This window comes from Epinephelus fuscoguttatus, linkage group LG1, assembly GCF_011397635.1.
Source record: "Epinephelus fuscoguttatus linkage group LG1, E.fuscoguttatus.final_Chr_v1".
NCBI lineage: Eukaryota > Metazoa > Chordata > Actinopteri > Perciformes > Serranidae > Epinephelus > Epinephelus fuscoguttatus.
This window is the reverse complement of record NC_064752.1, coordinates 8,766,851-8,779,488: the sequence shown is the minus strand read 5'-3', so window position 1 is coordinate 8,779,488 and position 12,638 is coordinate 8,766,851. Positions and strand designations below refer to the sequence as shown.

Genomic DNA, 12,638 nt, shown 5'->3' with positions numbered 1-12,638 from the left:
TCTTTTTATCAAATTGTGTTCAATATGTGTAATTAAAATGAATTCAGACAAGATAAGTTATTGAATAATTGTTCAAAGTGAATTGATTCTTGTGCAAATCATCATACTGGACCAGATCTGATGACTTAATCTAACCTCTGTGTATATTAATACAGTATAAACAGCCCCTCTGAGTCCACATGCTGAAAAACACTGCAGTCACCATCTAAAGCATCTGTAGTCAGAAATACCCACCAGCCCACACACCACCCGTCTCCGTCTCAGCAGCAGCTCGTTATCACTGTTGGTGATTCCTCGTTTAACCCAGCCTGAGGCTAACAGTACGCGTGTGACTGAGGAATGCTAACAGACTGGTTTATGGCTAAAGAAAGTGCCACTAATGAGGCTCTGACAGTATTGAAGGGTTGTAACTGTTGTGTTCACTCTGAACACCTCAAGTCAGTCTGCAGTCCCTCTGTTATGGTCATTAATATTATGATAATTATTTTCACAGTAATAGGTGTGTTCCTCTCCTCTCTGTCAGCTTATATTTTGTGTGTTAAAACTTGAGGTCTGGAGACATTCTGTAGTTTTATTCTTATCAATAAATCCCATAAACAGACTAAAATCAACAGTGTGTTAATCTGTCTGTGACTTCTCAGCTGTGAGGATCAATCAGTCAATCAATCAATTTTACTTATAAAGCCCAATATCGTTACACTTTAACGGGGAAAAACACGGTAGAAACCTCAGGAAGAGCAACTGAGGAGATGTAGATGTCGTACTAAATTAACAGTAATCTGTATGACACAATGAGACAGAGAGAGATGCAGGACAGAAGGTAACGGTAATAGCTTACAACAACGTTAATGAAGGTAATAATATTATAGTTATAGTTCTGGCTACTGTGGTACAATATGTTGAAAGTATGTATTAATACCTGGCAGTATACATGTGTGACAATAATCATATGTGTATAATAACAGTAGAAGTATGACTAATGACTAATAGAGAGTTACAGTAATCCAGTCTAGAGGTAACAAAAGTGTGGACCAATTTTTCTGCATCTTTTCGGGTCAGGATAGGCCTAATTTTTGCAATATTACGCAGATGAAAAAATGCAGTCCGTGAGGTTTGTTTTAAATGAGAATTAAAAGACAAATCTTGATCAAATATTACTCCGAGGTTTCTTACGGTAGTGCTCATTGGGATGTACATTTTAAAGGTATACTATCTAGTGTTTGTCGATTGCTGTTTTGTAAACGGTATCAGCGAAAATGAAAGTGAACGCAGACCCCAGATTCACTCTCGTTTGCTATAGTTGCTTTTTTTATTTATTTATTTTTGTGTCTGTGATTTTCATAGCCTCCTCTTTGATGTGTGCTGGTGTCAAGTCTAGCACCTAACTTTTTAAAGGGTTGGGGGACAAAATCTGTGCAGCAATAGCTTGGCAATATGGTATCAATACATGGACGCCAAGTCTCATTTTTGATTCTATCTTGTTCGATAAAACAGATATAGACAAAGTTTTCCTCTGGGGATATAACTTGCAGGTGAAACCTTAAAAATCATAATAATATTGTATCATGACTGAAGTATCGTGATAATATTGTCTCATGGGGCCACTGGTGATTCCCACCCCTGCCTTTTTATGAAGTCCTGTGTACAATGTTTTGTTTATGTTTTTTCATAGTATGCTTTAAAAACCTGTTACAAATGAATGGTTTAGTTTTCTATGAAGACTATGAAGAACTTCCTAAAACAGTAGTCATGATCAAATATCACTCAAACGGGAAAATGGTGCATCTCTTGGGGACTATTTTTAGCAGCAGATTAATCCACATTCGGTGCTCTAGAGCAGTGGTTCTCAAATGGCGTGCCATGGGATTTTGTGATAACCATACAAAATTATTGCAGTATTTCCAAATAAAGAGGCTAAAAATGTAATTCAGTTTAAATTGATTTAAAAAACCTTCACAGAAAGCTGATTTGTTGCGTGGGAATTTTAAGTATGACTCATCAAAAGCTCTGATTGGGAGCCAGTGTGAGGGATGATAACAGTTAAAAGGAGAAAGCCGTGACTGGGACAATGGATCACTTTATTGTACGGAGCAAATTACAACAAAGTACCAGTGAAGACGACCTACCATTAAAAGGTAGACAATATCACAACAGTATCACGAAAACTCTCTTAAGTCTTATTTTGTCTTCTTTTTATTGTCTTATGTCGTGTTAAGAGTGATAACACACACATTAGAGAAGCTATTGTGCACAGATGTAAATACAGGCGTGCCTTGAGACTTTGGCTTGCCCTTTGGTGAGCCTTGGACACAAAAAGTCTGAAAACCAATGTTCTAGAGAGTGTTTGAAGCAGCAGGACAGTGTGTGTGTGGGACTGAATCAAAATAAACTACAGTGTGTGTTCATGGTAATGAAGGAACAGTGTGGCTCATTGTTGTGTTTTGAATACTTTCTGGGCAACAATGGAGCACTACAGTACAGAGGAAGTAGAAATATCAGACTCCGGATACACACACAATACTTGTTAGGTTTTGGCCTTTTCATTGGATTCTTTGACATAAAGACAATTTGACAACATATTCAGACTTTTCTTGGAAGAAACAAAAGAGGAGGTGTGTGTAATTTCGCAGAGAGCCGCCGGGGTCATAGATGATGACATAAAGTTGCATGTGAGGACACACAAACTTGGTCCTGCCCACACTGTTTGATTGACAGATCACCACTGAGAAGTGCTGTGTCTGACTTAAATAGAATTAAATTCAGATTAAGTTACTGAGACTCTGGTTAGCATGAGGCATCTTGTTTGTTAGCTTTCAGTCACTTTTGTAATATTTACTGCCAAGTCAGACACATCAGAGCTTTGAGAAAAATACCCATCAATGTTTAAATCACCACATGATCTCTTTCTCCGAGTCAGAGAGTGATCATTAAAGTAACTCCGAACCTGTTTGGAGACAAACAAGAGGTGTTATTACAGCACATTTCCCAGCCGGTGGAAGTCGGCTTCGTCTGAACTGTGCTTCACCTTTTTAACAGAGCGAATGAGTTGACTCTGTGCAGAGCGGAGCTTCTGAGTTCAGGTCTTTGTGTTTTTGTGGGTGGCGAGCCAGAGCCTTGTAGAAACACAGTCTGACAACACGCAGCCTGTCTGTGTGTTTCCACAGAGGCCAGACGTCAGGCAGACTAACAGCACGCCGACACTGAGCTTCTGTTGGCAACATGGAAATTATCCTCTGTCCTCACACTCACACACACCTGAGTGAACAGGTCGTGTTTAGGTTGAGCTTTATGACACAAAGTCTGCAGTGTGTGTGTGTGTGTGTTTGGATTTGGAAACTGCTTCTCACTGTTTTCCACAGGATTTACTGTCTCTGTTTTTCTTTCTTGAAGTTAGAAAGAGGTTTTGTTTTTACCGCCTTTGCTTGAAAAATATCTCAAAATATCAAAAGATCAGTTCCTGAGATTTTGCCAGAGAGCTGGGGTTTCACAAATAAGATGGGTGTAGGTTTTTTATTCGAAAACAAAACCTCTGTATTCATATGACAGTGAGAAACAGCGGTGAAAGAAGTGTTCACATCTTGCATAAAAATCCTGCACTTAAAATTGTATTCAAGCAAAGTAAAAAAAAATGTGTAAAATGTAATCACAGTATCAAAAGTAAAAGTGGCTCCTGCCAGTGTCATAATGATGACGTATTTTGTTGTTGTAGCCGATCAAAAGGGCGCTAATTTTAATAAAAATACACTTTTTGGTAGATTATCTTTAACAGTGCATCACATGTTTTAAACTCATGGTGGGTTTTGTATGTAGAATCTTAATCTGAATTGTAACTCGTAGCTGTCACTGTCAAAAAATGTCGCAGAGTAAAAGGCACAATGATTCCTCTGAAGATGGAGTGAATGTATGTAATTAAATGAGTAAATGAAACCCTGACGGAGGCTGCAGCTCTGTGAGTTGTACTTAAACTCCTCTGTGTTGGTGGAGCTCTGCGCTCCCTCCACCGTTGCTGCACTTATTTTTACATTCAGTGGGTGTGTTTCCACAGCTGGGTGGTCTGCAGGTCAGAGCCCCGTCTGTCTGTCTGTCTCTACCTGCAGGTCTGAACCCACCCAGCTCAGGCCACACCAGCACCACACAGTCACAGATCAGCTACTGTTAGTGTCTCTGCATGTGGTTAGAAAACATGAGTGCTGGTTAATTAATGCCCACCTCCTCACAGTTTCTCCTCAGTTTTGCTTCGTGTTGTATCAGTTAGATGTTTCAGCTTCACTGTGCAGAATAATGCAGACTGCATTAGAGCCAATGGAGCACAGCTGTGTTGTTGTCGGACCCTGGTCTGAGCCGGCCCGATGCTACGTTGTGACTGGCCAGTCTGCGTCCAGGGGCAGGACTTAGCGAAGGGTCAGTTGCATATCGTGGACTACGATGGTGTGGAAGCTTGCAATTAGGCCGATAATGGACTCACTGAAGTAGAAGACCTCTTGGGTCCAGCAGTTAAACAATTGAAATGAAAAATATTGGCATAGATTCTAGTAGCATATAGTTTGAGTATTTTACATCTTATTTCTGAAAGAGATCATGTTCTAATTGGAGTGATAAGGGTCGTCTTATATTTGTGATTAAAGAGCCTCAAAATGTTTTTCATCTTGAAGTCAGACGACTCCAGAACCACCCTCTGGTTATCCGCTTTGTAAAAGTGGTTTCTGTCTAAGAAACAGTTATGTTTTTTTTGTTTTTTTTTAGGGGGTGGTGAAGTGGGTTTCAGAGGTTTTCATGTGCTGGTTTCAGGACTGGATCACACGATGAGGCTGGTCTGGATCACATGCCAGTGGTGAAGTCCAGTAAACACTATCGTAAATCACATCAGAGACAGAGAGGTCTCATCTCTGTGTCTCTCTCTCTCAAGGTCAAATGATTTCCCTCTCTTCAGCATCACTATCATTGCAACTTCTTAGTTGCTTTACTGGTGCGAAATTGTTGATGAGCTATTGATATGTATTAGATATGTCAATACATCAATAGATCAGGTGGTTGGACATCATCTACGTTTCTAATAATCGAACAATTACACACTGGAGCTCAGACTCAAAGATCAGGCTGCATGTATGTGACAAACAGCTGACGCTCTGCACTGTGTGTGTGTGTGTGTGTGTGTGTGTGTCTCTATGTCCTTACCTCATGTCCAGCTGCTCTGTAATATGTTGCTGACCCCTGCTGGTAGGAGCTTGGTATCACAGCCTGAGTGTGTGAGGAGTTACTGATGATGCTGTAACTCTGTTGTCACTGTCTCAGAGATTTATTATCAACAGCATATGATGGCATTATGACTCTAATTTATTGTTTTATTTATTTTTAATCCAGTCTCATGTCTGTTCTGTTTGGTTGAAGTAAAACGTCAGGCTCAGTTTGATTTCAGTGAGGCCAAAGACACTTCACAATAAACACACTTAGCCTGACTCAGTGGATGTGTACTGTGTGTGTAAGCCTGCCATTGGTGGAGTATTTCAGACAACATTCAACTCCCCATCCACTGTCTGCGTCCTACCATTTTGCAAGAGCGCCATCACAGTGATTGTGATTGGTTTAGTGAAATACGAACAACCCGTCGTCGTTGTTTTTTTGCCCCCATACCAGAAATAAAACGAGTGCTTTCAGACCTTTCTCTAGCGCTGACACAGCACTGACGAATTTGTACTTAACTGTTTTCAAATGTTATATGTCAGTGGAGTGTTTACAGTTTTTGCAACAAAAAAAATAAGCAAAGAAATATTGTTTTATTTTATTTACCTTGATAAAAGCCTAAATTAATACTGAAAATAATAATAAAAAATGAGAGTTTTGGATATATGGTATTTATATACCAGTAATATCAGTCTGTACTCATAACTCTGAGACTAGGCTTGCAGCGACTTACCGGTTTTAAGGTATAGCATGATATAACAGCTAACGGTTATCATACATGTGTTTATCTACGATATTGAAAAAAGGGAAGGCTTTTTACACATTCTTCCATTAACAAAATGGTTTCAAGTTTCAATTATAGTAATAACACATTTGTTCAACCAACAATAACCCTTCTGTTTCATTGATTCCTTTAAGGGTCATTCTGATTGATAATAATATAGATTCTGTATTACCGTAAAACCACAATAGTTCCTGAGATGGTTACTGTACTGTGAAAAAAGTCTTCATCTCCACAATAATATACATTTAATAAACTGGCTAGTTTTAGAAAGTCAGTCGCTTTTTGTTTTCATGAACCCAAAAATATTTGCATCCTGCTCCAAGGAGAAAATGTAGGTGCTCCTTCAATAAAGAAACTTACCCTCATGTTGTTGGATTTTCATCATCAGCTCCTCCTGTGTGTGTGTTTCTGCAGGGAAGGACGAGGCACGGGGACAGCTGGACAGCGCGTTGCAGGACGTCAACGTGCGTTACGCCGTCCTGGAGGAGACGGAGAAACGTGCCGTGTGCAGAGCGCTGATTGAAGAAAGAGCGCGTTACTGCAGCTTCGTCAGCATGCTGAAGCCTGTACTGGTCAGTGCTGCGTGTGTGTGTGTGTGTACAGGACTGTGGCAGCCTTTACAACCTGTTTAATCAGAATAATTATTAACGTGTGTGTGTGGGTGTGTGTAGGACCATGAGATCAACATGCTGGGTGAGGTGACCCACCTGCAGACCATCCTAGAAGATCTGACCAACCTGACAGCTGAGCCCAATAAACTCCCACCAGCCAGTGAGCAGGTACCCTCCTCTTCCTCTGACATTTCCTCTAGCGCCACCCTCAGGCCAAATATTTCATTTTTACCAGGTCAAGAAGGGTCATATTCTATATATTTTTTAAACTTCCTTAATCCTACTGAACAAGTATTGTGAGTGTATCTAAAGTCTGATTTATCATCTCTCTCTGTGCCACAGAGCTCTACTGTTATCCAAAAACTGTTAAAGGCACATCAGTGAGCTTCTGCTGCACTGAGTGACATGTTCCTTCATCACCATTAACAAACACACTGTGGTTTATTTGAACTCAGTCTCACATACACCACCCTGCTGCCCCAAATACTCAGGAGAACACAAAATGTGGATTAATCTGCCATGAAAAACAGTCCCATACAAATGAACTATTTCCTCCCGATTGAGTAACATTTCATAAAACTACAGTGACCAGCTGAGGAAATTACTTAGACTTTTTTTTAAATTAAACCACATATTTGTGAGCGCTAATATAGATTAAAGTCTTCAGTAGTAACCAGTGAGTTTTGGGAGTGAGGTTAGAGAGTACTGAGAGGCAGAATTACACATTCATTTACATTGTTGGTGTGTTTTCTTTTTGTGTCTCAGGTGATTTTGGACCTGAAAGGCTCTGATTTTAATTACACCTATCAGACACCTCCAGCTTCTCCCAGTAACACTCTGTCCAGGAAGAGCAGCATCAGCAGGTAACACACACACAAACACACAAACCTCACACCACCTCTAGATTAATGCATGCTGTACTTCTACCAACAGTGTTTCTAACAGTAGTAATAACTAATGTTATCTTGGATGGTTATTTGTGTTATAAGATCACATAATGGGCGTCTTGTAGGTCAGTGGGTAGAGTGGGTGTCCCATGTATAAAGGCAGTGTCCTTGCCATAGTGGACATGGCATGTACAAACATGATTCCTCGTCATGCACTGATTTTGACATTCCAGATTTTAGCTGCATTTTTATGTGTTTGGCAGATCAAAGTCTGTCGGTGCTGTTTCACTGTAAACTTTGTTCTATTTCGTGTAGGCCCCGCATGCGCGCGGGGATAAACCCAATAGCGACAGCTCTTAGAGGGCTGCGCCTATACTCATAGAATCTGGGGTTACAGTACGTAACCAACGTTTTTTTGGTATGTGCTTTTCTAGTAACTACCAGTCCGGATCAGTGAGACATGTTCCCTCCTTGGACTCCATCAGCTGTGCTGTCGATGGAGTACACATCCAGGTAACACACACACACACACACACACACACACCACAGACACAGAGTTGCTTCACCGGAGCAGTTGCATTTTATACAGTTTATTAACTTTTGGCTCAGACACAAAATCCATCTGTCGATATCTCAAAATGATTTTCATCTCCAGAATAGTTCTGATGACCTTTAAAATGTTTGATAGAACTTGTCACGTACTTTTTTATGTACAACATATGGTCAAAAGTATGTGGACACCTTGGAGCACCTTTGGTCCGGGGCTGTTTTTCTGGATTGCAAAATCTTTAGGCTACAGCGTACAGTAACATTTTGGAAAATAGTGCGCTTCAAACTTCATGGCAGCAGTTTGCACAAAGACAGCTCCGTCTGGTTTTCCCAGTTTGGTGTGGAAGAATTAGACTGGCTTGCACAGAGCTCTGACCTTAATCCCATCCAACACATTTGGGATGAACGGGATTGCCGACTGTGAGCCGGACCTGATCACCCAACATCAGTGTTGGACCTCACTAATGCTCTTGTGGCTTAATGGTGACAAAGCCTTGACACCAGAACAGTGGAGGCTGTCACACTGTCACAGCAGCAGATTAATGCCCAGTTGTGGAATCGCATGTTCTTACAACACTTGTGGTTCGAATGGTCAGGTGTCCACATACTTTTGGCCATGTACTGTCTGTAACATCACTACAGAGAATTATCTAATTTCAGCCAGAGTAGATAAATGTATGCTTTTCAACTTAAATTCCACTAAAATGGAATTTCGGTTTCAACATGTTTAATATATAAAAGGTACACTTCACTCAAATGTAACACTCCAACAACCCCACACACTCTAACCATCTGCTAACTCCCACCCCCGCATACACACACTTTGAAATGACAATGTTAGCTTTGAGGATCTACAAAATAAAAGCTTTTCACCGTGACGAAGACTACACAGCGCTCTAACCCTCTCCTGTGTGTAGCGCTGCTCCTCCCCCTATCTGCTGATTGGCTGTGATGAAACCGGGCGGTCCCTCAGCGAAGGGAACTCCCCCTCTCGCCTCGGGCGTCAGGGCAGCCGTGGTCGCTACGGTTACACTGCCGGCCATGGGCACCACCCCGCGCTGAGCTGCCGCGTTAGCCGCAGGGATATGACCACCGTGAGAAAAAACTAAAACTATTCCATTCCTCCCAACCCGAGTACCGTCCTGTGTTTTTACCGTCTGTCCTCCATCGGTCACATTATCTCCCGCTGTTTTATTCCTCATGTTCATCAGCCCACACTGATTTTATACCCTTTGATTCACCTTTCTGTGTCTCAGATTTTATCCACTTCAGATGTCTCGGGGTCAGCCTCATATATCTTTAATCCAGCTGGTTTCATCCCATAAAATCTGGAGTCATTTTAAACCTCTGCTCCATAAAACTTTGAACATTTGTGCGCTTTCACATGTACAGTGATTTGGTTTTGTGTGTTTGCCTGGCCGTGTGTGTATTTAACCTCTGTGTATTTGTCCTCTTATAACATGTTGTTTGTATCTATATGAATCCGTCTCTTTGTGTCTTTGACTCTTTTGAAACACTGTGTTTGTCTCTCAGTACATATTGGACCAACAGTTTAACAGATTTTTTAATTTTTGGAAATACTTTCAGCTGCAAAGCCAGTTTCCAAATGACGCAGTACTCCTTTACAGTCATTCAAGTCAATCTTACATCAGGCTGTGAGATGCGTCTTATTTTGTTAAGTTAGTAATATCAGCCATATTTCCCTCCATCAGTACTCGCTGAGGTAGTGCCCCAAAGCCAGGCACTTAACCATAATGCGGGATTTATACTTCTGTGCTAATCGACGCCGTACCTACACCATAGCCTGACTTGCACCTCCCCAGAAATATAATTACACATCGAGGCGACGCAGACCTCAGCTCAGTGGAAACGAAGCTTCGACCATCACTTGAGTTTTTATACGACAAACACTTTTAGTAATGAGTGGATCTTCAAGCATTATATGTCAATTTTGATCGGGTTATGTGAACTGCATATATTCTAATCCTCACTCAGAGAAAAAAAGCGCCTCAGAGCATCGTTCCTGTTGGCTACAGCAACACTAAACCCCTGAGCTTGCCTGAGGAGGACTAAATGCACAAACCCGCTGTTTTTGAATATCCCATGGAGAGAGACTCTCACTGCAGCCTGTTTTATTTTGTTCTGAAAATGTTGGCGCACAGCCTCGTTCTGTGGACGATAAACCAGGTGCAGACTTCCATCTGTGTCACAGATAATGAGGAAATACAGTGAGTGCTGGGTGGAGCAGTGAGTGACAACACGCAGTCTCACGCCTCACTGTTATATACGCGAATTGCAACGACGGTAGCCGCTGTGTACCAAAAAGCTATGATAACATTGATGAAACCATGTCGTCCGATAGTTCGTGGAGTATTCATTCAGGCTCCTACGCAGACACACGCGACGCGAGTTGACAAACCCCCTCCTCACCATGCTGGCTGTGTTTACAACGTAGAACTGTTGGGGCGGGTGTAAATCGAAACAAACGGCTCAACCTCACACACCTCATCCCTCTCCTCACATCAGTGTGATTGCATTGGCCTGGCCTGCCTAACGGGGAAAAAATAACAAGCAGGCCAATCACAGCATCCCTTTTAAAACCTTTCTCCTTCAGCAGCTTTTTCCACCTGGGAAAAGGCGACCCCAATGTTGACCATCGTTTTTTGAATTCGCCGGTCACGTTGCCTTTTTGATTCCCTTTTGCACTTTCTTGGTGACAAGGATTCTGTCTCCCGTGATGCTGCATATGCATGATCCTGCATTATGCTCAAAGAGTGGGACTTTGTTATGCTGCAGTAGTGACGGGGTAGTAGCAAAGCGTCTTTTGCTCCTCTCCTTCGGCTTCTCAGTCACGCAGTGCTGGCCTGGCTCTCAACAAAAACGCCAAAGCTGAGGCTGTATGTCCCTTGCTGGCGGATGTATTTTCAAGATGGCGAAACGTTATGGAACCCCCAAAAAATATACAAACAAATCAGAGTTCTCTTTTTACGAGAATAAGTCAGATTATTGGTGGAGGTAATAATACACCAGTGATGACATATTTATGAATTCAGACATTGATTTTTGCCAATAAACAACTGAAAACACTACACAATGTCCCTTTAAGAGTACTGCTTATGGTGGAAACGTTAGGCTTCCAAAGTTACCAAAAGTGTTCGGTGGAAACGGGGCTTAACTGACACAACAGAGCCATTTACTTTAAAGAGACACATGGAAAACATTTTACAAGAATTGACAATTAGAAATGACTTAGATTAAAAATGATGAGCTTTTAAAGAGTACAGACTAAACTACTGACGTGTTGTGTTGATGTTCAGACCAGCAGCCAACGTAGAAGTCCACTGCATGTAACTCAAAAGTATTCATTTTAACAAAAACATACTTTTTTATGATCTGCAGATTTGGAAACAAATATGTGACGTTTTATTTAATAATGTGTAATTAACCAGGCGACTGCTTTGTACCTGAACAGTCTAATGAGGGACTTCTATGATGGCTCCATGGGATTATAATCTGTGTATTAATGACAGTACATGTTCATTAAAATGACTCTGACTGGTTTTATTGGTGACAGGATTCGGTTGGCTCCACCAATCAGCTTGCTGCTGGTGGGAGCGGAGGGGCAGAGAACGGCCTGTTGGCCCCCCCACACAACGCTTACTCACACCATGGAGAGAGAGCTCGAGCCATGTCTGCGTCTGGGAAGGTAACACACACACACACACACACACACACACACACACACACAAAGACACACCACCTCTCCTCTCCTCTCCTCTCCTCTTATCAAATATTAAATATTAAACTTTATTATACCTAACTCTGTAACCTCACCATCCTCTCTGTCTCTCTCAGTCTTGCTCGGCCCGGGATCAGCTTGCGTTGACGCTGGGAGCGTTGAATTCGGACGCTCCGAGGAGCAGCAGGGACTCTCTGCACTGCTCCAGTGGCTACAGCACTCAGACCACCACCCCGTCCTGCTCTGAGGACACCATACACACACACAGTGAGTACACAACACACACAAACACACAACCGACACAACCATAAAGCACCAAAACCGTTTTTGACTTAATAAGGCTCATCGTGTTTTGGGGGGAAAAAAAGATTTTCATTCAGGTTTCAGAGAAAAACAAGAGAAATGTGAACGAGCTTCAGATGATGCTCTGTCGACTAGAAACCATAAGCTGTTTTTACACTCACTCAGTGACCTCTAACTCTGGTGTATCATCTGTACGACTGAACCTCTCAGCTCTCCGATGTCTTTTATTCATATTTCCTGTTGTTGTTTGGATGAACTCTGTTGACCTGTCTGTCCTCTCAGTTATTCTCTAGTTCCTTCTGTGTGGCTGTGTGTTACTGGTGTTCTCTGTCCTCTCCGGTTCTCTGTTGTTCTTTAAGTAGTTTTGTGTTTTCTTGGCTAAACTTCCTTCCTTCTCTTCCAGCTGTAAAGAGAGATCCTCCACTCTATGGTAGGTCTCTAACTACCTGTCTGTTTATGTGCCTGTCTGTCTGCCTGTCTGTCTGCTTTATTTTCGACTGCACGTCATCACATCTGCATAAAATTTTGCATCCACTTATCAAATCGAATTAGGTCTGGTTTTCCAGAAATAATTAAAGTTGTAT

General features: G+C 41.7%; 1 protein-coding gene across 2 annotated transcripts in view; it reads left to right on the top strand.

Annotated features, from left to right (window-relative positions):
- The window catches only part of mtss1 (MTSS I-BAR domain containing 1), a 74,540-nt gene that overhangs the window by 55,464 nt on the left and 6,438 nt on the right, over positions 1–12,638 (top strand). The window contains exons 7-13 of one of the 2 annotated variants that reach the window (XM_049578289.1): positions 6,380–6,537; positions 6,637–6,744; positions 7,342–7,439; positions 7,898–7,976; positions 11,587–11,718; positions 11,868–12,018; positions 12,458–12,484. In XM_049578289.1, the coding sequence (XP_049434246.1) occupies positions 6,380–6,537; positions 6,637–6,744; positions 7,342–7,439; positions 7,898–7,976; positions 11,587–11,718; positions 11,868–12,018; positions 12,458–12,484 (753 nt within the window). The remainder of the gene's footprint in view (positions 1–6,379; positions 6,538–6,636; positions 6,745–7,341; positions 7,440–7,897; positions 7,977–11,586; positions 11,719–11,867; positions 12,019–12,457; positions 12,485–12,638) is intronic. The other variant, XM_049578298.1, reaches the window with a different exon arrangement.